At 34.5% G+C, this 26074-nt stretch overlaps 1 protein-coding gene across 1 annotated transcript; it reads right to left on the bottom strand.

Annotated features, from left to right (window-relative positions):
• Positions 1–397: 397 nt before the first annotated feature.
• Positions 398–19259, bottom strand: LOC150105521 (tubulin alpha-1A chain). The gene is made up of 5 exons (XM_090394869.1): positions 19092–19259; positions 13543–13844; positions 10470–10732; positions 7517–7781; positions 398–831 (listed from the first exon to the last, which is right to left on the bottom strand). Exons 1-5 carry the CDS (start codon positions 19210–19212, stop codon positions 535–537), a joined length of 1248 nt encoding a protein of 415 aa, XP_090250995.1. The 5' UTR covers positions 19213–19259; the 3' UTR covers positions 398–534.
• Between the last annotated feature and the right edge of the window lie 6815 nt (positions 19260–26074).

Consider the following 26074-nt stretch of genomic DNA (forward strand, 5'->3'; position numbering starts at 1 on the left):
AGTTTCATGTAAGCAATCGCATCATACATTTTACTTAATTTAAGCAATATGAAATTTAAACGTTATTAGTTTTTTCTCTTTTTTGTCTGAAGTTTAAAGAAAGCGTTTTATTTAAGTCTATAAAAGTAACATGCATTTTAAAAGACCTCTCCCTCTTTTTTTCACTTACAATTTTTTATTATTCATTCAGTACTCGTCATGTAGTATAGATACAACCTGAAATTTTGATTTGTATATGCAGGACCTGTAAGGAATCTAAATGCATTCTTAAATTTATTGACGTAATACATGGAAATAGACAGACACAATATCGTTTTGTAAAATATACTTTGATTACAACATAAGATACTTGTGAGAAATGACTATTAACAATGACGATAGAGGGGAAAAAAAGGAATTGCTGGTAAAGTGAAAAAAAAAAATTTGCTCATTGCTCTTTAAATTATCTACTATTGCCTGATGAGTTAAGTTAAAATGGTTCCAGGAACTGGTTAACACTTCCCCTTAACGTGCAGATGATGAAAACTATGCATGTTAGTATTCTTCTCCAGCAGTATCCTCGCCTTCCATAGAATCAACTCCAACTTCTTCATAATCTTTTTCCAAAGCAGCTAAATCTTCACGAGCTTCCGAAAACTCACCTTCTTCCATTCCTTCTCCTACATACCAGTGAACGAAAGCCCGTTTGGCGTACATCAAATCAAATTTATGATCTAGACGAGCCCAAGCTTCAGCAATGGCAGTTGTGTTGGATAACATGCAAACTGCTCGCTGTACTTTGGCAAGATCACCTCCAGGGACAACTGTAGGTGGTTGATAATTGATACCTACCTAGAATAGGAGAAAGTTACAAGAATTATTTTAATACATGAGTTGCAAAGTGATGCTATTTAAAGTATCGTCATCTGATACTAACTTGAATGGATAACATAAATATTACCAACTAAATCAACACATTTAATAAAACCCAGCCTTCGTATAGCTCAGTTGCTATAGACGAGCCTTTTGGATGGAAAGACCTTGAATTAAGGAACCTTTATTAGGTCTTTTCAATCAACCAGCGATTAACTGTCTCATACGGAGCTAGAGGGTTTTTCGTCCTTCAACACAGGCAACTCGATCGCATGAACTGTAGAACCATGGATCTACAGGCATAGACATGGATCTACATGCCGGCCTGGTTGGCCGAGTGGTTAGGGGTATCCGATCTCCAGCCAAAAGGCTGCGAGTTCGAATCCCGCCATGGAACGGATGTTTGTGATTGTATGAAAATATTAGTGGTGGAGGTTGGCGGTAGATGGTGTTGGTGTAGTTGCGGTTCGTTATAGTTGGTGGATTGAGTGATGGGGGCAGAGAGTTGTAGAGTGGGTGCCCTCCCTTGATGAGTCTTTGGACTCCCTGGAGGTATCCCGTAATAATAATAATAAATACTTGCTCTTAGGGGGATGAAACAAAGGAGTGGAGTATGGCTGCATTAATAGATTTACTGCTCCAGGCATGATGTTTTTTTGCGTTTAAGTCTCCGGCGATAATGACCGGCACTTTAACTCCGAGGATGGCATCCAGATCTGAGGTCAGCAATGTTTTTGATGGTGGGTTGTAGGCAGCGTAGATTTTTAGGTTTTCGACGGAGTTAGCGATAATATAAATACCTGTGATTTCGAGATTAGTGGTTGAAGGGTTGGCTACAGAATGATGGTTGATGTAATTTTTGATGAGGATGGCTGTACCACCACCACCTCTATATTCGAGTCTGTCATTCCTATGAAGCTGATATCCTCTGATTTTGGGGTTGTCAGCAGGTCTCAGGTGAGTTTCATTAATTAATAATATATCCGGATTATATCTATCATTGAATTCTTGTATTTCTAGTATTTTTGTTTTTGATACCGTTTGTGTTCCAAGCAATAATCTTTAGAGAATCTGGGGTGAGTTTTTTCTTATACATAAGAGAGTGCTGATAAGATGGACTGGATTTGCTGTAAAAACCTTTTTGTAGTGCTTAGTGATGGATTTGCGTTACTGAAATCCTGTAGCATGTTTGCAAGAGAAGAGATGATGTTATATTTGAATGTGGATTAGGAAGATTCTAGTCATGGACTGTCTGTTTGGAGCGGGCCACGTCGGCATATGTCCTTGTTTGATGATGAAGGTTCATCTTCTTGGGGGATCAGTTAATGGTGGGTGAACATCTGTCGCCCTGTTCGAACTAGTGGGAGACTGATGAGCAGGGCCGGCGGAAGAGGGCATGCGGGCGCCGACAAGAAGGGGGCGCCGCTGCCGGGGCATGGTTAATAAGTTCATTTTAGGAAACAAAATTTTTATCATAAAAACAAAAAATTCTTAGAATGATCAATATTAAAATAAATAAGGCCGAATACACCGAATAAAAATTAAAAAAAAAATTGTATATTGCCGCCTCTTTGATCAGCCGGCTGTAATTTTGCAGCGAGAGCAGGCTAAACTTGCCTGCAAAATGTTGTGTCTACTGCAATCTATCTAAAGTGAAACGGTGAACGGTTTTTATGCGCAGAAACGAATTTTCGTGCAAAACATTTGTTGCTAGTTAGCCAGTCATATGGTACGCATCTCACTAGGCTACTGACAGCAGCGCAGTGCAGACTATTATTTCGTCTCTGTGTCGTGTTGTGTAATAATTTCTTGTGGGTATAAAATAGAAATGGAATTAAAAATTTAAAAAAAAGTTATCCGGTGCACAAAATCGTAAGCGTCATGCTGCGATAGAAGCAGTTATTAAGAAACAAACGGGGCTCTTAATAAATTTGTTAAAATATTAAAATATTCTGATGTAGATTGTATTTTAATTTTTTTTTTTTTTTTTTTTTCTGATGCAGATTGTAACCAACTCGATACATCAGAAATCAGAATTGAAGAACTGTGCATATCATCCAGTTTTCATGAAAGTACTATTGCAGCTGCACAAGATAACAAGACGCATGATTTAAGTGAAAAAAAGTTAGGAGAAATTTAGTTGTAGTTGACCACGAAACTAACACATTGTTAGTCTCTGTAAATTTAGAAGATCCAGGTGAATGGGGAAATATTGATGAAAAATTACGAGTTGTTTTAATTGAAATGGGGACTGTTCAAAAGAAAAATATAATATATCCCAGAGATATATAGGTCGTAAATTTGGCGACACGTATTATAATAGAAAAATGGAAAACGGGGAGCTCGTGTCAAGAACATGGCTCATTTATTCCGAAACTTTAAATTCTATTTTTTGCTTTTTTTTTCAAACGTTTTGCACCTACTGAATCAAGTAGTGTTGTAGAAGGTTATAACGATTGGAGAAATTTAAGTAAAACTTTGCATAGACATGAGACTAGTTTAACTCACATGAAAAATTTCTTAAAATGGAAGGAACTTGATAAAAATTTAATAATCAAAACTACTGTTGATTGCCAGACTCAAAGCATGTATGAAATGGAAAAGACACATTGGACGAGTGTTTTAGAACGCTTGATTGAAATTATAAAATTTCTTGGTAGCCAAACTTTAGCTTTTCGCGGATCATCTGATAAATTATATGAAAGGAAGAACGGCAATTTTTTAAAATTAGTCGAATTGTTAGCGAAGTTTGATCCCGTTATGGAAAAATAATGTTGAAAGGGGCCCTACATCGAAACAATAGAGAACACTATTTGAGTAAAGACAGACAAAAGGAAATATTGGAAACTTTAAGTAACGCAATCAGGGATATACTTTTATTATCAATTCGAAAATCTAAATATTATTCCATAATTTTAGACTGCACACGTGATGCAAGTAAAACAGAACAAATGACCATTATTATTCGCTTTGTTTCCTGTGACAATGGAATTGTCAAGGTCAGGAAAAACTTTTTAGGTTTTGTAGATATATCAGATTCCACATGACATGGTTTATGTGCAACAATAATGGAACAACTGGAATAATGGAACATCCCCATTGAAGACATGTGAGGTCAAGGGTATGACAATGCGACAAATATGAACGGAAAAAAAATATGGGCTCCAAAATTTCCTTTTGAACAAAAATCCTCGAGCTTTTTAAGTGCCATTTGCTGCTTATACTCTAAATTTAATCATTAACGATGCCGCCAAAGTGAATGCAGATACAATTAGTTTCTTTGCAATTATTCAAGAAATATACAATTTCTTTTCATTCTCTTACAAACATTGGGCAATCCTTTTAAAGTTTGTAAAAAATTTAACATTGAAACAGCCATCAAAAACGCGATGGAAAAGTAAAATTAATGCAATCCGCCCTCTACGATATCAGTTAGGAGAAATTTACGATGCACTTTTTTAAATTTTAAATAATGAAAATTTTAATAAAGAAACTCAGTATGAAGCACAAACATTATGTGCTAAAATAAAGGACTACAAATTTATTTGCTCTCGTATAACGTGACATGATTTACTTAACAGAATAAACCTGTGAGTAAAATGCTTCAAGACAAAAGTATGAACATTACACTTGCTTGTCGAAAACTTAAAAATATTTTTACAAGAGTATCGATCAGATACAAATTTTAAAGAAGTTCTAAAAGAGGTGGATGGAGAACAAGAATTTAAAACTGGTACGGAAGTTCGACGACGAAAGAAGACACCACAATTTGACTACGAGCATCAGCGAGCGGTGAACGTTCCTTTTCCAAGTTGAAATTGATTAAAACCTACTTAAAGCAAGTATGTCACATAAAAGGCTTGTTAGTTTGGAGTTAATAGCTATTGAAAATGATATATGTGCGGAATTAGACATTAAGACCATTATTTCTAATTTTGTGAATATGAAATCAAAAACCCTGAAATTTTAATTTAAAAAATTTCAAGTATATTTATGTAATTTAATTATTTATGTTATTCTGTAAAGATGTTATTTTTTGAATACTTATAGTAAATGTTCTAATTATTTCTGAATTATTTTCTTATTTTCCCATCTATCTTGAGTTTCTTTTATTTTCCTAAAAGATAGTTCCACTTATAAAAATTATTAAAACATGTTTACAAGTTACGAAGAATTTACTAACTTGTAAAATGAAAGAATTTTTTAAACTTTAGTTCAAATAAATTTTAACTTTAATTAAAATTCATTTTAATTTTGTTAGCGATTTGGGTCGGTGAGAAGGCCGGAATATAATCCCTGTATCATTATATTCAACGATTAAAGTGAATTGGCTTTGTCAAAATTTGCATTAACTTTTAAGAATTTTTTGAATATTCGGGTTTTTAACGATTATCCTACCTAGTCAACACCCCCGGTTCGTTACATTTAGCGAACCAACGTGTGGCTGTTCTGTCAAAATTTATTTAAGAAATTTCAAATAATTTAAATTTTTATTATCGTGAAAGACCCACACACGCCCGGATCGTCACAGGGGCGCTTAGATAGAAATTGCATGCGGGCGCCAAAGACCCTAGCGCCGGTTCTGCTGATGAGCTTGAGTTTCTGGAGCTCTCGTTTTAGATAATGAGGTAGATTGAATGTTTGGCTCAGTCTGCCTGTTTTTGGGGTGGTAAATACGCCCTCTATAGTTAGAAGGTGATGGCCGCCCACAGTTAACGCACTTAGCCAGGGTGGTTTTTTGGCTTGGCCCAGGTATTTGTGGGGTGGGTCTCACCACATTTTAAACATCTGTACTGAGCTTTGCACAACTTCTGGGCATGGCCATATTTTTGGCACCTGTGGCACTACCCAGAAAAAGCTCTTTTCCTCAGTGGTTCTGACGAGATTTTAAGCCCACAGATTGACTTCAAGTTGTATATGTTTTTATAAATATTATGGATATCCACAAGAACTAAAGGCATAGGGTTTTATTTGATCTATACATTCTGCTGATCTTTATAGGAGGTAGATTCTGTAAGTTGATTTCAGTTGCTATTTGATTTGGGTCAATGTCTTCGGATACTCCTCGGAGCACCACTTTCAAATTTTTTTCCGAGGTAAGTGAGAATTTATGGTATACTGAATACCTCTGGCGTCCATTTCCTTTGTTAAGTTTCTGTAGTCTGTCACCGTAGTGGGCTGAAATTTGATGCCCTCGTTTTTCTCAGTGGACTAGCTTATCTGCAGGTTAGCCATGATGGTGCTTAAGGCTGGCCATCTTTGCTTTTCCCTTAGGATGACTGGGGGCACTTTTTATTGGGGAAGCAGAGTGGTTTGAATTGGGAGCATCTTCATCCATGTCAATATCATGAGTTTTGAGCTTCTTGCATACGTGCGTCTCTTCATGATCAGAGGGAGTAGGGGCAAAGACCACTATATTATGTTTTTCCTCCATTTGAGGAGTGACTTCATTTTCATCATCGTCAGTCCCGGATGAGGAAATAGAAATTTAGGAAACCAGGCCATTCAAGCTCGAATTTTTTAAGAAGCTTCTTTATAAAGCTGAATGCTAGCCCTTTATTGAGCGAGTCAGTGATGATGTCCGGATCGATCATACTTGCAGGCCATTTAAGATTGAACTTTTTGAAGCTTATTTATGAAGATAAGTGCCAGCTCTTCATCGAGCGAGTCTATGATGGCGTCAATATCTGACACGTTCATCTTGATTGACTTGCGTATAAACGCAAGTAAATCCTGCAAGTCTAGGGACCTGCTAGCAATAGTTCTGTAGACTGAGATAGTCTACTAGCAAAGTTTGTGAGAAAGAGTTAATGGGTGTTATAGTGTTGTGGAAGATGCCGTGAAGTTGCTTGGCTCAGCTCGAATCATCTACTCCCTAAGAACCATACATTCACCACTGGTACTCATATTGGGTGGGGTGTATGCAGTCCTTGACCTCATGCATGTTTCGTGCAGAAGGGAGACGGTAGGAATTCGGGCAGGGCTAAAGTCAGTGTAATACACGATTCATGGAAAATGCCTCCGTAAGTGGTGAAGTACAGCCTAAAAAAGTGCAGGGACTAGCAGTAGAAAATAAGCATGTCCATCAAACCAATTGAATTCAACAGGATTACTGACGAGAGTCAATCTTACTTGACTTCTCACTAATATACAACACAGTAACTCTTTATTCCCTAATAGGGAATAGGCGAGACCTTTTAACCCTATCTAGCTTTTGGAGACTGAGTGGGCAGTTCAAACTCCACCAGTAGCCAATTAGAAATAGCTGGCCCATGTCTATCACTAATTATAGGCGGATACTGATGAAAAGACCAGCAAACAAGTGCTGCCATCTCTTAGTGCCTAACCCTAATGGGATATGTTATTGTCTGAAATAATGTGGGTACTATGATCGATTTTCTTGAGTTTCTGGGACGAAAAACACGAGTTTCCGGGAGGAAAAACTCGCTTGCCCGTGCCGAAGACAGGCTTAGAAAAAGTTCCTCCAGTCGGCGACCAGACTTGAACCTAGGTCTGGTTTAGTGCTGTGTCTAGTCTACTAAAATTCCCTACCCTTAAAACATATTAAATAACATTTTAACTACTTATTGTTTAAAAGAAGATTTTTAAATAGAGAAGCATATATCACAAAGATAATATAGATACTATACTAATAGAGAAATACCTTGAAACCTGTGGGACACCAGTCAACAAACTGAATTGTTCTTTTGGTCTTAATGGTTGCAATAGCTGCATTCACATCTTTAGGTACTACGTCACCACGATAGAGTAAGCAAACAGCCATGTACTTGCCATGACGAGGATCACATTTCACCATTTGATTGGCTGGTTCGAAACATGCATTAGTAATTTCAGCTACTGTCAATTGCTCGTGATAAGCTTTTTCTGCTGAGATAACAGGGGCATAGGTAGCTAATGGGAAATGGATTCTGGAAAATTAAAACGATTCAGGGTTAGTTCTGTATAAATGAATTATGAAAAATAAAATGTAGTTTTAAAGAATATTAGAAATGGAATGTAATAATTGATTTTTATATGCATGTATAACATACATAACATATGCTTAGCGATCTTTTCTGACCAGCAAGCGAATTGAGTACAGAAAAAAAAAAAAAAAGGATCAAGTATAGTGAACGTGACCCGATATATTAAGCAGGCTGTTAATTGAGTATTTATATCTAAAGTTTATACATCTAAAGTTTGTTAGTCATATATAAACAGCAATGTAACACCCATACTGCGAAACTGTGCAAAAGCGGAGCCTAAGGGCAACTTGAAGATTGCAAGAAGGTTCCATTTAGAGAAACGAAAGCTCTCAAGAGACTATTAACCCAATGCTGTAGTGCGCGTGTTTGTGTGTGTGTGTGTGTGTGTGGGAGGAGGGGGACCGTAGTTGGCAGTTTAAAAAAAAAAAAAAAGCATGTATTTGATAGAAATGGCATACTTTTACATACACAATTTTCCTGATTGATTTTCTTAAACAACATCGATTATGTGTTTCAAACTAACAAACTGAGTTCGAATATATCATCATTTTTAAAATTAATGATCCCCCCCTTTTTTTTTTGCTCTTGCAGTCTTTAAAACTGCATCACAAATGCTTCTAGAAATTGAAGTGTGTATGAGTGTAGTTTTAAGGGGGAACAAAATTCATTCGTAAAAATATAACTAACAATACTTTCTTCAATATTATTTACAGCTTGTATTCTAAACGAAGCGAAACAGTCGTCGAAAGTGGTAGAAATTTTCGCATATTCTTAATAGTTTGAATATGCTACAAGCTTGAGCAAATGTCCGAGATATTTTTAGGTGTCTTAAATAATAATAATAATAATATTTTCCCACTTGACCTTCACCCCCCCCCCCCACTTACTGGGCAGGAGCGGATGGATTCTCGCAGCCCATGATGTGGAAACGGAGTCCAAATAAATAAATAAGTTTCCTAACCTCTTTTATTCTGCAAAGGGAGTATATAAGCTTTGGAGACCGGCAGAGGGAGTCAATCTCTTCCCTTAGCTCAGTTTCCCAAACTTCAGATATCCGCGTACCCCCTTCGTAAATTTTTATTATTACCAAGTACCCCCTAATTAATTAATTAAAAAATAAATTCATTCATTCATTAAAATTAATTAATTAATTTAAAATATTAATTTAAATTAAATATCTATTTTATTTGAATTTATATGTTCATGTAAACAAAAAATATTTTATTTTTAAATTTTGGTTCTCTGGAGATGTTAGACGACACACTCATCAATTTCATTTGATCCAGATGCAATATCAACGTTTTCTTGTTGCTTACAGCTACCTGTATTTGCTATATTGCTCTCTTTTGGGGTTTTTATAAATCCAATCTATAACCAATGATCCATACGTAAGAATTTGAAAGCTAAAAAAAAAAAAAAAAAAAAAATACTGTATTTACTCGAATATAACTCTAACTTTTTTCCCAAAATTAAAGCTAAAAAATCGTGTTGCGAGATACCTGCGGGAATTTTCGGAAACTAAAGTTTTCAGAAAAAAACTGAAAATGGTGCAACTTACCAAGAAGCTCCTACTCGCTATGACTGCTTTTGGCATCGAGAACAGTTTATTTGTATGTCGTCAGTCATCTACCCAAATAGCGTCATCTTCTTTCCCATTATTTCAAGCAAAAAATACCAGTAATTTAAAGACTTGAGATACGTAGAGCAGCGAAGAACTGAATATGATTGGTGCAGTATTAACAAAAGATCGCGCAAACCAAAGACAAATTAGCATTTCAACAGTTGAGTTGAAATGCTAATTCCCTTCAACTGAATTCCATAATATCTGAAACACATTCGCTATATATTTCTTAGTTTTAACACGTTAATGACGGGGGGGGGTGTCAAGCAAAACCATATGTTCCATCGACAACATATGGTTTTGCTTGGTCTATACAGCAGTTTCTGTTGGAGAGCGGATGTTAAAAATGCCATTAAAGAAGCTTGGGTAAGAGTAATATCACAAATAATAAATGTTATTTAGTCTGCATCGTATTTAAAGGGGATGCGCTGTTATTATTTTTTCGTTTAGATCCTGAGCTATAAAACAGGAGCCATCTTATCTCCTGTTTTATAGCCCATATGATTTATATGTTCAAATCCATTCTGGGACACAAAGAATCTTAACATGGCCTTTTCAGTGAAGGCTAGTTCGCAATCGCATACGCAGGTAGCAGGATTTTTCCTTCTTGTCGCTACCAGAAACTCAGATTTTTTCATCTCAAAACAAACAAATCAGCTAGAAGAGTACATCCATTAATTTATGCAATAAGACCAAGATTTTGCTACATTTTTCTTATTGCCCAAGTTATTTCGACCATGATTCTGAACAAACAAACCTCCAAAACAACGAATATTAAAGTTAAACATAATAAGCTCATTTATGAAAACTATGAAATTAAAAAGAAATAAATTTTATAAATAAAACTAATATTTCATAATTCTGATGTTGTGCAACTTTTCAATTTCGATGTATTACATACATCCTGTCCCATCTGATGATCTTGGATATGAATACAGCAGATTAGGCATATAATCATGAGTTAATTTACCTAAAGTTTACTTAAATATTTTCTTTTCTTGAATACCAACCTTGGATATGGTACTAAATTTGTTTGAAATTCCGTCAGATCAACATTGAGAGCACCATCAAAACGAAGAGAGGCGGTGATAGAGGATACAATTTGGCCAATTAGACGGTTCAAGTTAGTATAGGTGGGTCTTTCGATATCCAAATTCCTGCGGCAGATATCATAAATGGCTTCATTATCGACCATAAAGGCACAATCGGAATGTTCTAATGTAGTGTGAGTAGTAAGGACAGAATTATATGGCTCGACAACAGCAGTTGACACCTAGAAAACAAACACAAATAAATAAACGTTTCTTCAGTTCAATTATTTTAGCTTTTATTTAAGAATAATAATAAAAAATTTCATAAATTGAATGTATGTGTGTTTCCTTTTCATAAAAAAATTTGCCCCTTTTAAACGAACATGTCTTTCAAATGCAAAGAGTGGTATATATATTTATTGAATTAGAGAGGTGCTGCAATGATTTCATTATTATTATTATTAAAATAATAATATTCTTTTTAATATTCCCTCTTTTATATCCCCCTCTTTTCAATATCCCCCCCCCTCTCAAAAACACCACTACAAGGACACAAACAAACACACCATGTCGAAATCCAACCCTACTTGCAAAAAAAAAAAAAAAAAAAAAGTTAAACTTTGTAACAGCAGTTGTTGAAGCCTTCCAAATACGTACCAACAAACAGTAAAATCGACACCTGGCTTGCGATCAGTATAGAAACATAACCACGAGACCACCACCATCTGCTATCTTCCTCAGATAAGCTCTGCAAAGCTTCGAGGAAGAAATCAAAAATGCCTCCCAAACTATTATTATTATATTAGTTATTCATTCAAAAACAAAAACAAAAAAAATCTGTATAATCATCACTGAAAGCCAATGTAGAAAAATCTTGTAAAATTATACTCAAGATAACTATTGTATACATATATACAGTATATGTGTAAATATTTTATTAATGAACAAAAATATTATTTATTTTAAAAAAATATTATTATTATTATTTAAATATATTATTAACTCGCAAGTATCTGTTATTCACAATTGTAATGTATTATAAATATTATATATATATATAATATTTATATATATACATATATAAATAAATTATATGTATATAATATTTATATATATACATATATAAATAAATTATATATATATAATATTTATATATATACATATATAAATAAATTATATGTATATAATATTTATATATATACATATATAAATAAATTATATATATATAATATTTATATATATACATATATAAATAAATTATACATAAATAATAGTGTATATACAACTATTATTGTATCTATGTATGTAATTTTGAGACATAATAAAATGTTTAAAGAATTATTATTATTAATTATTATTATTTGCCAACTCCGTAGAGCACAAGGATTCGTGATGGGAGGACACTCAAAGCTACAGCTATTGACCAACAATCCAGGCACTACACTATCTACTGCATATTAATAGTATTGTGCTGTTGTCTGTTAATTATGCTTGTTTTCTGGTCGATTTCCAAGTACACGGAATGAAAACCCCGTGTTTCTGGTAGAAAAAACTTTTACTACGGTATTAGATCGATTATATGCACCTTCAACTGAAAACGTTTATATAAAGCATGGTGTGGTGACTCACAGTAACTGTCACCTTTGCTGTTGCTGTGTTTATGCATAACTCTTCCGCGAAAGAGAAACCTAATTCTATAATATTTCTATTACCTTGAGTGCGCTAAGGATCAGATAATCTGAAAATCCTATTAAGGTTAAAAAAAGTATTTTTCAAGCCACTTCAGACCCCGAGTAAGTAGGATCTACCACATAAAGACATTCACAAACATCGATGCAACAGTGAGATTATTCGAACCCACAGCCTTGGCTGAAGAGCAGAGCCGCTATCCACTCGATCAACACCAGGTTGGCACCAATTTACGGAATCTAGAGTACTGTACAGAGAATTGTCCAAGTATCAGAAGACTCTAGTCATCTGTGCACCTGTGAGCTGAATATGACTGGCCTGCGGCAGTTTAACCAGAATTGTGCTAAAAGCGACGTAGGTAGAATCAGTCAAATATCAAACTGCATCGTAACATACAGTGATCTGCAAAAGAGTATACCGGAGTGCACAGCATGCTGGGTGCTGTGCTATGTCCTGAATGGGTTACACCGGAAGACTAGGCACTTTGATTTGTGCTAGCTTAAAATAAGTTGGTATACGAACAGGAACACCATTATCGAAGACTTGATGTAAAAAAAAAACTTTCAAGCTGATGGCAGAACAATGTTCTGGTTACAGTTGTTCAAAGGCGATGGCATAACAAGGCCCAGAGGCATAATGATAGCAAGACTTGCGGCCGGTGAAATTTTAAGTGGGGGTGCTGCCTATACAAAATAATAAAAAAATAAAAATAATTATTTTTTCCTAATTAGTAACCAATTTATTAATAAATATATCTGTAGATCTATTTATTAATAAATTGGTCACTGATTACGAAAAAAAAAATATTTTTTAAAAATTTTGTATAGGCAGCACCCCCCACTTTAAATTTCACCGGCCACCACTGGAGGCTGGTGATAGTGTGGATGTTTCCCTAGTATTTCATATCTTTTGATATTAATGATACATCATGCGAATTCTGTACCTTTCTTTAATTATATCGCAGGTGCATCCTTCGTCCTTGCAGTTTATTTGTTTGGTAATAGTAATAAAAAGAACATATCGTTCGGGAGAGTTCCCGCACGAGAGTGACTTCACCATATTTAATTAGCCTACTCAGTCATCGGATCTCAATTTGAATAAAATAGGGATCCTTGCAATCCAATTTCAAGCAACTAATAAATGGATTTAAACGTATCACGCATGTACGCCAGACTGGGTACACATGGCCAGCAACCCTATGAAACGCTTTGGACAGTTGGTATAGTCCACGACTAGAATTCAGCCTAAATAGTCACTTGTGTGTGTGTGTGTGTGAGTGTGTGTGTAATAATTACAATATTTTAGACTTTTGCAGTGTTAACATACAAAATTACAGAGGCATATAAATGATAAAACTTCTCACCTGAGGGGCAGGATAAATAGAAAATTCCAATTTAGACTTCTTCCCATAATCTACAGAGAGTCTTTCCATCAACAAGGAAGTAAAGCCGGAGCCAGTACCACCTCCAAAGCTATGGAAAATAAGGAAACCTTGAAGACCAGTACACTGATCAGCTAACTTCCTGATTCGATCTAAAACTAAGTCAACGATTTCCTTGCCGATAGTGTAATGGCCTCTTGCATAATTATTTGCAGCATCTTCCTTACCAGTAATTAGCTGCTCAGGATGAAACAGTTGACGATATGTTCCGGTACGAACCTCATCTAAAACAGTAATAAAAAAAGTTTTGTATTTAAGACAATGTAATCAAAACAAACATTAAAATATTTCTAGATTATTTAAATATTGGTGTTTATATTGGTTATAGGCGATAAAATATCTAAAATAATTTAGGATGAATAGACTTAAAACAGAAAGAGAATTGTATGAAAGTCAGTATACAAATCTATTTAAAGAAACGCAGCTACACTTAATACATAGTGTAGGTAAGCATCTCTCAAACAAATTCGGTAATCGAACTGTTCATTTAATCAAATTAAAGATGTTGCATTTTCTCTTGAAAAGATACAAATAAAGCCATAATATAAATATCAGTGTTAAAATTCCAACATCATTCTGCATCAAGTAAGTCATGATATTGTGAAGAAAAGATATATATAAAGTTAAAAAATCAAGTGAGCCTGCTGACGAAGGGAGAAAAACTCGTCAACGATATGAAAAACCAATGATGATTATGAAATTATCAAAAAAATATTACTTCCGATTGTCCAGAATAAATTAAATGCTGGCCTTACTGTTTTCTTTTTTCACATGCGTTTCAGATTATTTACTGTCTGCTTTCTAACAGTTACTTTCTAAAAAATCAACAAAGGCCGATAATTCAAGTATATTATCATGGATTTTCCAATGAATTGGATCTATTTTTACATACCTAATTTCAAACGGATGCATAGTTTTGCATAGTAACATATTCAAATAGATGCAATTAGCATAGCTCTTTATGATGAAAGATTTTACCTGTTCGATATGAATCTGCGGACATAAAAAAAAAAAAAAAAAAAACAAGATAACAAAAATCACTACTGTATTATTAAACTTTTGCGGGTTTCCTAGATGTAATAAGCTAATAAGCAAGAATTGCTTGAAGTCGTATTACAGAAATATATAGTGATTTTAACGATATTTCAGCTTTTCTAATTTTGTGTGTAGAAGCATGTGAATAACAATCGATTTCTAGCAATTTATTTCAAATAAATAGTGGTATCTTTTTTTTCTCAATGTTAATAATCCACAAAAGACTATTAACCTATAACACATTAGTGTTGTGGATGAAGGTTAGATAATCTGAGAATTCCACCCCAGAGATAAAATATGGAATTTTTCAAACCACTTCAATTTCCATCACCCACCCAATAAATAGGGTGGTGGAAATTAACTCCCATCTAAAGACTTTCTTCAACATTCACAGCAGTTTCGGACCTGCACTGTAGGTTGGAGTATGATATGCTACCACTTCACCAAGCAGGTCAACTGCATAGAACTTCGACAAAATAAGTTAATCTCTTAAAAGTTTATTTTTCTTCTTTTTATTTTTTAAATATTCGTTAAATTTTAATAAGCTTTTTTCCCCTGTCATGATAAGTAATTATATTGCATTTACAAATTTCATGGAGAACTGGTTGATTTCCTTCCGGGACAGACATTAATAAAAACGTTTATTAGTGGAAAAGTGAAAGAAAGATGCTACAATAGTATAAACTTGTAGAGAAAATAATTACTCGAAATTTCACTATATTATCATGAATAAAATACCAGCCACTATTCGTAAATCAAGAAGTGAAGTCTTGAAATATGTAGATGATATAGCTATGTTATCAGATGTCTGAAAACAAAGTACATGGATTTATATTTTTTTAAAAGAAATGTTATCTACAATATATACATGAACTTACTGCACATCCATGTTAATTGATATATATATTTAGAAAGTTTTTTACCTTGGGTATAATATATGTTGAAGATACCAAGCTATTTAAAACCTGGTTTTTACTCCATTTCCCAAGTAAGCAAACAGACAAATACAAGTCAAGTTTGCGCCCTGCACGTAATGTAAATCTAAGTGACCCATAAAGTAGTACAAGTCTAGGCAACTCGTGGTAAAGTTGGAATACGCTCTGATCACTATTCTTAATATTCACCCTTGATGCAAAGCCCATCTCCTTGAGGAGATGTATGATGCTATGCATTAAAGGCAAGGGACCACTAACCAGGTTTAAAATAGCTTGGTATCTTTAACATATATTATACCCAAGATAAAAAAACTTTCTACATCTATCTCTCATCCTGAGATTTTTATTTAATAAAGTCAAAGCACCTTTTGGTAAAATACTTATAAGGTCTGTATTACTTATCCTTGGTATTTCTAAGCCTGGCTCCCACTGATGAGACCTCAATAAAGGTCGAAACCGGTCTGGGTAGTGGCCCCTTGCCTTTAATGCATAACATCATACATCTCCTCAAGGAGATGGGCTTTACATCAAGGGTGAATATTAAGAATAGTGATCAGAGCTTATTCCAACTTTACCACGAGTTGCCTAGACTTGTACTACTATATGGGTCACTTAGACTTGCATTACGTGCAGGCGCAAACTTGACTTATATTTGTCTGTTTGCTTACTTGGGAAATGGAATATAAACCAGGTTTGAAATAGCTTGGTATCTTTAACACACACACACACACACACACACACACACACACACACACACACACACACACACACACACACACACACACACACACACACACATGCACGCACGCACAGACACACACACACACACACACACACACACACACATATATATATATATATATATATATATATATATATATATATATATATATATATATACACATATATATATATATATATATATATATATATAGTTATATGAAAAAAATTGAATGACTAGAACCGAGATTTGATTAAAAAGGTTTTAATATAAACACACTACTAGTTTCGGCCTGTAACAGCCTTCTTCAGGTGACATTATAAAAGAAAAAACACTAAACATTGAGGGTTAAAAGACTATGAACATCATAGACAGTCTTTATACATAATTAGCATTAAAACGTTGTAGTTGTATTTGAAGCTGTTCTTTCATTTGTTGCATTGTTGGGAGAGTGCGTGCTTGCTGCATCACGTGAACGCCAGTACATGATTACAGCTGAATGACTATCAGGGAGGTTGTAGCTCAAGTTGTTATTTAGATGAACAGGATTGAAGATGATTTCTCTCGATTCCACAATTTTTCTCTCTATTTCGTCACTGCAACGGAAGATGTTTGTAGATTTTTCCCAGCAGACTTTGTGACTTTGGTTATCATCATTAGGACCAGCCGAGAAGAGGATATGACTTGATAATGCACTTGCTCGCTGTCTCTTGTAAGTAATGTCTCTCATGTGTTCTTCCATACGCATTTCGACAGATTTGTCTGTCTGCCCGAAATAAGGAATATCGCAGTCACATAATATTTTATATACGCCAGGGTATTTGAGTTGATGATGACAAGGTTTTGGGTGGCTAATTAAGGAACGGATCTTTGGAAGTGGAGTGAACAAGGTTCTGATATTTGGCGTATATAAAATATTATGTGACTGCGATATTCCTTATTTCGGGCAGACAGACAAATCTGTCGAAATGCGTATGGAAGAACACATGAGAGACATTACTTACAAGAGACAGCGAGCAAGTGCATTATCAAGTCATATCCTCTTCTCGGCTGGTCCTAATGATGATAACCAAAGTCACAAAGTCTGCTGGGAAAAATCTACAAACATCTTCCGTTGCAGTGACGAAATAGAGAGAAAAATTGTGGAATCGAGAGAAATCATCTTCAATCCTGTTCATCTAAATAACAACTTGAGCTACAACCTCCCTGATAGTCATTCAGCTGTAATCATGTACTGGCGTTCACGTGATGCAGCAAGCACGCACTCTCCCAACAATGCAACAAATGAAAGAACAGCTTCAAATACAACTACAACGTTTTAATGCTAATTATGTATAAAGACTGTCTATGATGTTCATAGTCTTTTAACCCTCAATGTTTAGTGTTTTTTCTTTTATAATGTCACCTGAAGAAGGCTGTTACAGGCCGAAACTAGTAGTGTGTTTATATTAAAACCTTTTTAATCAAATCTCGGTTCTAGTCATTCAATTTTTTTCATATAACTATGTATGTTAACCGAGTCAATGATCATTCTGTCATATATATATATATATATATATATATATATATATATATATATATATATATATATACAGGGTGTTCGGGATAAATTTGACATATTTATAATTAATTATATTTTTCCGTAAGTTACATGTATTAACACACACTTCTCTTCATTTAAAAGTTTGGACCCTTCTTCATTCATATACAAGATGTCAGAAAGGATGGATAGCTGGAACCCACCTGAATCATGGAAGAGAATAACTTGTATCATGATGATTCGTGCCCGCCATCAAAATAAGGATATTACGACTGCTGCCCAATGCTCCCTGAATACAGTAAAAACAATCAGGCATGAACTAGAGACTTGCAATGGTGACTACGAGGATGTAGCAAGAAGAAAGATCCCTAGCAGACGATCTGATTGCGTTCGTACAGCAGAATTCCTCGCAAATCTGCAGGAACAGGTGTTGAAGAACCCTGGCATTGGAATTCGGGCTTTGTTCGTGGAGTTGCTAACTGTAGTCAAGCCCTGGATAACTAGGGTAGCCAATGGTAGGTCGTATGTATGGCAGCAGGATTCGGCCCCTTGCCACACCTCTGGGAAAAGTCAAAAATGGTTGTCTGAAAATTTCTACGACTTCACCAGTCCAAATGTTTGGCCTCCAAACTCCCCAGACCTTAACCCCATGGATTATTTTGTATGGGGCGCAGTTGAAAAAGACACCAATCGCACTTCCAGTAATACAAAAACCTAGTTAATGGATAAAATTAAAACAGTTTTTGCGGCCCTTCCCAGGGAGACTGTAGCATCAGCTTGTTCGAGGTTCCGAAGCAGAATTGAAGCTGTGATCGATGCTAATGGTGGTTATTTTGAGTAAATCTTGTTGATAGTATTGTAATTAACTCTGCCTGTAATGTTTTTTTGTCAATTCATTAAATTTAATAGATACAAAGAAGATTTTCTTTTTCCTTACGAAACTGTCAAATTTATCCCGAACACCCTGTATATATATATATATATATATATATATATATATATAAAATAAATTATATATATATATGTGTGATATTTAATTTAAGACAAGCATGCAAGCATACAAACAAACAAAAAGTAATAATTTTCATGGAACAGAAGTAAAAAGATAATGATATAATGATGATGCATAGCATAGAACACATACTGTGAAGATGACTGAATAACAGCAAGACAAGAGAAACGACGCATGTAATAATATAATTAACACATCAACTTTTTTTTTTTTTGGTTTGTTACTTACCGACTACAGTTGGTTCTAGGTCAACGAACACTGCACGTGGAACGTGTTTACCGGCACCAGTTTCACTAAAGAAGGTATTAAATGAATCATCTCCACCACCGATTGTTTTGTCACTGGGCATCTGACCGTCAGGTTGAATGCCGTGCTCGAGACAATACAACTCCCAACAAGCATTGCCAATCTGGACTCCAGCCTGACCGACGTGTATACTGATGCACTCACGCTATAAGTTGAGGGGGGAAAAATTATAGACAATATCTAACAAATTAAACATATAAAAACCAACTACATAAAAACAACTATGAAAAACTACGCACGAAAATTGCACAACAAAGTTTTTTTGTTTATCTCTCTAATGTTCCATAAAGTATTTACAATTTTTTTTTTTCAAAGGAAATTTAAGATTGTTTAGTTATCATTTTACATATTAGCTTTTTTATTTATTAATGTATTTATTTTTCATTTGGTTATTATATAATGTGTTTATGTGCTTGTATTTTATCACAGATGTAAACACGTGCAAAACGATTGAATATATGGATATTTATTTAGACTGCACCAACATTATCAAGTTTTCTGAATTATAAGTAATTACTTTTAGTTCTCTTTCATAAAGATAACTAAAAAAAAATAATCCATGTTCCCACACGGTGGAATCCCGTCCAGTATACGTCATTTCTTCTAATATTGACTAATTGCTTCAAGAACAACAACAACAACAACTACAACAACAATAATAAAATTGCACTTCGCAAATGAACTGAACTTAGCTGCGAATTTCTTATCTCTATTCACAAACATAGGAGTTCGACAATAAAAAAACGGTCTGATTATTTTGTGTGGTATGTGGTAGTACTGGTAAGAGTATACATATTGAAACGTGATTATATAAGTAATTTAATAAAATCATATTTACATTCAAGTACGTGTGACAATGTGTGAGAAGTCGCTATTTGAATGGCTCAAATGCAATAGATTAAGACAGTTATATACTGTCAATAAGCAAAAAAAAAATTCTATTATACACTAAGTGCAGCTAAAATAGAAACGACCAGAACTAGCATGCAAATAGCATCTTGTACCACACCGCTAATGATTCATGGCATTCACTAACTTTAAATCAGCGGTAGTTATCTCCGGAAGGGCATACCTGCCTTCAAGTGCGTGTGACAATGGAAGAAGGTCGCTATTTGGATGACTTCAAACGGGGAGGATGATAGATGGACCAGTTATCTCGGAAGTCGTTGTTTTGGAGGGACAGCCACATACAAGAAGTCCAAGGCATACCAAAAATGCTATGATAAACAGAAACAATCCGGCGTTACTCAAAATAGCTGAAGCATTGGACGTCGTAAACGGAATATAATAGCAGACAGACTTGAGGCTTGTCCAAGCAAAACAAGCATATAACTAAGAATGATGAAAGAGCATCGGACAACAGAGGAATGGGGGAAAATAGGGCTCATTAAACGATGAATCCTGATTCGTGTTATGCATACAAACGGAAGGGGAAGGAATAGTGAGTGATATTTATGAATCTCCTCAGACTCAGGAATGATAGCAGAAAAATAATCCGGCCTACCTGAATATCGCTGCCGATCATATACACCTATTCATGTTGACCGTACCATTTATCCTGCATGCAGAGCCGACTCTCGGCATCAGCAAGATAAACGAATGCTTGTGGTAACATTTATACAACGGCATTCCGGAAACCAATATACAAAAACAATAATTTTTAATGAAATATTGATTGTAATTTTGTAACTATGATTATATTAAAATAAAAATGGTTATATTAGCCGGGAAAGGAAAAGGTTTTATTTCATGAAATTGAAATTTTTTATTTTTTATTTTGTTGAAAAAAAATTAAAGTAAAAAAGTACAAAAAGTCAACAAGGGAGGCAAAAAATATTTGGGTCGTTCGGCAAAAAACCAAGTGCCGATTCTGTTTGCATATGATGGACAGATAGGAATCTATCGTCGTCAACCTGATTGAAAGTTTATTTATTTATTTATTTGATACTGTTATTAGATAATTATACATCAACATTATTTCTTCGCTCAATCGATATGTTTTTGTTAAAATAATCGACCAACGCGTTTTATTCCGTAAAGTGGGTTTCAATCTATCTTTTGGAAACCAAGGGGCTTTCACTCTCATGATCTCATCCTCAGGCAATCAAAGATAGCTGTGCCAAAACTAGTGTTAAATCTACACTAGTTTTGTGCCATATATCTGTGCCATATATCGACTAATTGGAAGATGGTCTAAGAAAGGCTTGGAAAAAGTTCCTCTAGTCAGTGACTAGAATCGAATGGGCGACCTAGCAGTATGGATGCAATGCAATTTCATAGGGAAACGTAGGTCTCTCTTTTGTTATTCAAATAAAAGTCATTATGAATTTCTACAAAATTATGTCATACGAGTCTCGTATATAATTGCACTTTTATAATGTAATCCTGAATCCTGATGAATTTTGGAGAACTGAACTTACCGCTGAAATTCTGGACATTAAATTTACTTTCACGTGTTTTTTAAAAATTGACTTTGCTTATTTTAGTAATTCAATTTATTGATTTTTTATTCTTCAAATTATATATTCTAACTTAAATATACCCTTCATAAAAACAATTCTACAGCTGTTCGATGTTAATATTGTATATAATTATTTTAAGTATGTTAAATAATGATAGTTGAGGTGTAATTCTCAATCTAGGCACTTTCAACATTAAGAATAGCACAAACTAAAATAATGACAAACCCCCTCAACACAGGTAAGCAGGTCAACCTAAAACGATCGCCACGGTTAAAAAAAGAAATAAGGGAGACGATAACATTAGTATTTCGGAGAGAGAAAAAAAAACATTCTTGGAAAAATGAACAAAGGCAGCAAAATGATTTTCAAGTTTTCTATCAGCAACTATGACTTGTTGTCAAGGCAACGACTAGTAATAAAGCAGGCCATGAAGCAGAACCTGGATAGAATGTGATCGATCTGTCCTAATAAAAACTCGAAGTGTCCTATATAACCGACTGTCCATAGAAAGTAGAATGAAATCGATCCATTTTCTATTTCTCTGACCAATCTCACTAATGACACTTTCGGGCAAAACCAAATTGGGGTTATCGACCTTAATTAAAATTATAAGATCAAGGATAGAACGCATTAGACATGCTTGTTTCAAATGATGTGTCAAGAAAAACTCGGATGGCTGGCAGTAGATACATTACTAATTATTTAGTTACTCTTTTACCGGTTAGCCACAAGGTCTGGTTCTATACTTGCTGAATATTAAATGGAGTTGCTGGCAAGGGAATTTAACCATTATAGGCTGTAATATCGATTTAATGAAATCGAAATATTCGTTTATTCTCCTGTCCCTTTTTAGTGAAGAAACGGGAAACAATTGTCAAGAAAAATGCAAAATGTTTAAGACGAGTTTGTTCATTCCTTTGTATTTTCTAGTATATTTCAACTGTATTGTTCATCCTTTTTGGATGAACAATACAGTTGAGAAAAAATTCATATGCTAAATAACACCTTAAACTAGCCTTGCAGAATACGCCATCAGGCATTTCGGACTAAAAAACAAAAAATTAAGTCAGATTAACATAAGCATATTAGTGTTAAGACTAACTCTAAACTATTTAGTCCAAGTCAGTAGTAAAATTCAGTTTCTTTTAAAGTATATTTTTGTAATCGATTATTTAAATTTGGCAGCTTAGCATGGACAAAGAAGGATTACATTGAGTTCAATATTTACACTAGAAATGGAATTCACATTTTATTTCTAGTCACAGTTTCTATGGCATTGGATCGGTAAAAGGGGATCCTCTGCGCTAGGCCGCTCGAAGATAGACTGAAGTTCAAGTCTAGTCGCCGACTGGAGGAATTTTTTCGAAGCATTTCTTTGATGGTTCCCGAGTTAGTCGATCTCTGGCACGGACAAGCGGGTTTTTTCTCTCGGAAACTCGGGTTTTTCGTTCCGTAAACTCAAGAAAATCGACCGTGGAACCCACACTATTTCAGACGAGAACATATCCTGTTATGGTACCAAAGGATGGCAGCACTTGTTTGCCGGTTTCTTCATCGGTTGCTGCTTATAATTAGTATTCGTCTTGGGCCAGCTATCTCTAATTGGCTACTCAATCTTCAAAAGCTAGATAGGGTTTAAATGAAAGCTTCATTTTAAAAATAACGAGAGGAATCTTTATATGGACTTTTTCAGTCAAAGGTGAGTTAGCCGATCTCATACAGGTTTTTTCCCCTCCCGGAAACTCGGGTTTTTCATCCCGCATACAGACAAATCGGCCCATCAGAACACACGCAATTCACAGACAACGAATACTAGTTGTGATGGTGGTGGTTGTGGGCAGTAGATAACGTTAATGTAGGTGATTGGTAGTAGAAGTTCAGTGTAGTAGTGGAGATGGAGAGTTGTACAGTAGGTGTTCTCCCGTGATGAGTCTTCAGACTCTTTGGTGTCACGAAAAATAAAAAAAAATAATAATAATAATCTATCCATCTGATGCTTCTGATGTTAATATGCAAGATTGAGAGTCCTCTCGCTTGTACTGTGTTGTTTCCATGCATTAAGCGAGTCGAAAGTACAATTGTTCTTATATTCTGGCGTGATTACATCTATCTGATGGTTCACATTCATTTTTGTAGTGTTGAGGTCTTCTTTTTGAACTAAATTGGAGTCTTTTATTTCACTCTGGCAGCCTATCTATGTCTTCCGAACTTTTTATTTGTATAAACTTTGAAGTTTGTGACTTTTTCAAGAGTATCTTGACGTCTTTGATCCACAAAAATTGATAATTTTATTTCTGTTTTTGCTTTTCTTGCTTGGTACATCAGATTCTGATTGAAAGTTGTTAAATACTAAGATAGAAAGAGTGGTGTATTGTCTTGCGTTGCGTTTAAGTCCTTGACAACTGGTTTTTTCAGTCTGCTGGCTTTTATGAGATTGTCTCTTGTAGCCTTGCTTGTCAGACAAACTATGACTGGTGCGGATCGTGGCGAGCCTTGTTTTTTGTTCTTCCTGGGAATCCGATTTATGGTCTGAATATCATTATACTGTAGGGGGATGTCAATTGCATGGACTAACTTTATAACTACGACTAATAATAATAATCATAATAATAATAATAATCATAATCATAATAATAATAATAATAATAATAATAATAATAATAATAATAATAATAATAATAATAATAATAATAAGAATAATAATAATAATAATTTCATTTCAGGAACTTGAAGAGTTTGAGCATTTCAAATGAAATTATTTTAAATAATCACAATCATTACAGTTACTTTTTTCATGGTTGTTACAAATATTAATTAATGTGCTATTATTCAAAAGAGAAATTAGTCAAAGGAAGTGTCACAGTATGATGCATCAGGTTATTATGGATGCAAACCATCCGTATCTGCACTTGGGGACGTATGATGCTAATCAGGAAAAAGTTTATTTTCACAGTATGAATTCTCTTCCTCATGAAGTACATGTTAGATACTTTATAATCATTTACTAGCATGATTTATTCCGTAATTGTTACACGTCTGAGTTGTTGCAGTAATAAATGTTTTATTTCTCACAGTTCACACCGCAAAATAATTGATATGTTTTCAAATTATCAGCGTTTAGAAGTCAAAAATCAACATATGCAAAAACTTCATACGAATAATGAAATTAATAAACAGGCAGGCAAAAGTATTGCTGTAGCTAAATCAAAGAGAAAATAGACACTTTCATTTATATAGTGGCAGTATGTCATTCGAGTATATTTAATGCAGTGACGCATTTAGGTATAGGCCGTATAGGCCAGGGCCTAGAGCAGCAAATTTCGAGGGCGGAGGAAATTTCCGGGCTCTCATTTTTGTAATTATAACATGTTCCTTATATGCCGCATCTACTCACAAGTAGAGAAATATTTTTCTTTTCCTCATTGTAAGTTTAGTCTGCAAGCATATTGGCATGAAATCAGATTCTTCATAACTATACAGACGATATATATATATATATATATATATATATATATATATATATATATATATATATATATATATATATATATATATATATATATATATATATATATATATATATATATTACGAATTTACGATATAAATGGGTTATGCATGTAAATCAACATGTTTATTAAATATGGGGGCAAGGGCACTTTCAGCTGGCCTACGGGCGGGAAATACCAAAATACGCCACTGATTTAATGTACTATGTAGGATATTTTATTCAGCTTTCCCAGCTACAGAATATACGAACACCATGTTTACCATTCATTTGGCTATCAGTACAAATTCGAATATATCAAATAATGGGCCTTGGATCAAATGATGTGGAATGAAGGAAGAAGAATGACAGCATAAATAAAATAGCTACTATTCGCTAACATGCATAAGATCAGAGGGATGAATTTTATATACTTGCGCCTTCAACGCAAATCCAATAAATAAACAACGACCCTCATTCCACAGATGATATTCTTACGGTACAGGTTGATAGGTAATGGAAGAGGAAACGTGCTAAAAATCAGTAAGCACATGAATGAATAACCTGAAAAATAGACTTGGAACACTAAAAGGTGTGAGCACTAAAATCCAGTTTATTGGCATAATTAAGAATGGATTAATATATATCAAATGCTGGCTGGGTTGTCCAGTGAATAATGTCTCTATTTTTCAACTATCAGGCCGTGGATTTGAATGCACTACTGATAGGATAGGTGTGAAAGTTTTCCAATGATAGATGATTTTCGTCAAACTGGGTGAAATCACATTATCCTGTTATTAGAGTTGAAATGGCTTGAAAAAGTTCCATTTTGGTCTTCCACGAAGATTTTCATAAAAGCAGTCGTTAATGAATAAGCTGTATTATAGGTTTATTTTTAAACCTACAGTACATCCGTACCGTTGGTGGGCTAAGGATTCCCCCCCATTTTATTAATTTT

This window comes from Typopeltis vanoorti, chromosome 6, assembly GCF_054136105.1.
Source record: "Typopeltis vanoorti isolate ZY-2024b chromosome 6, IOZ_Tvanoo_1.0, whole genome shotgun sequence".
Taxonomy (NCBI): domain Eukaryota; kingdom Metazoa; phylum Arthropoda; class Arachnida; order Uropygi; family Thelyphonidae; genus Typopeltis; species Typopeltis vanoorti.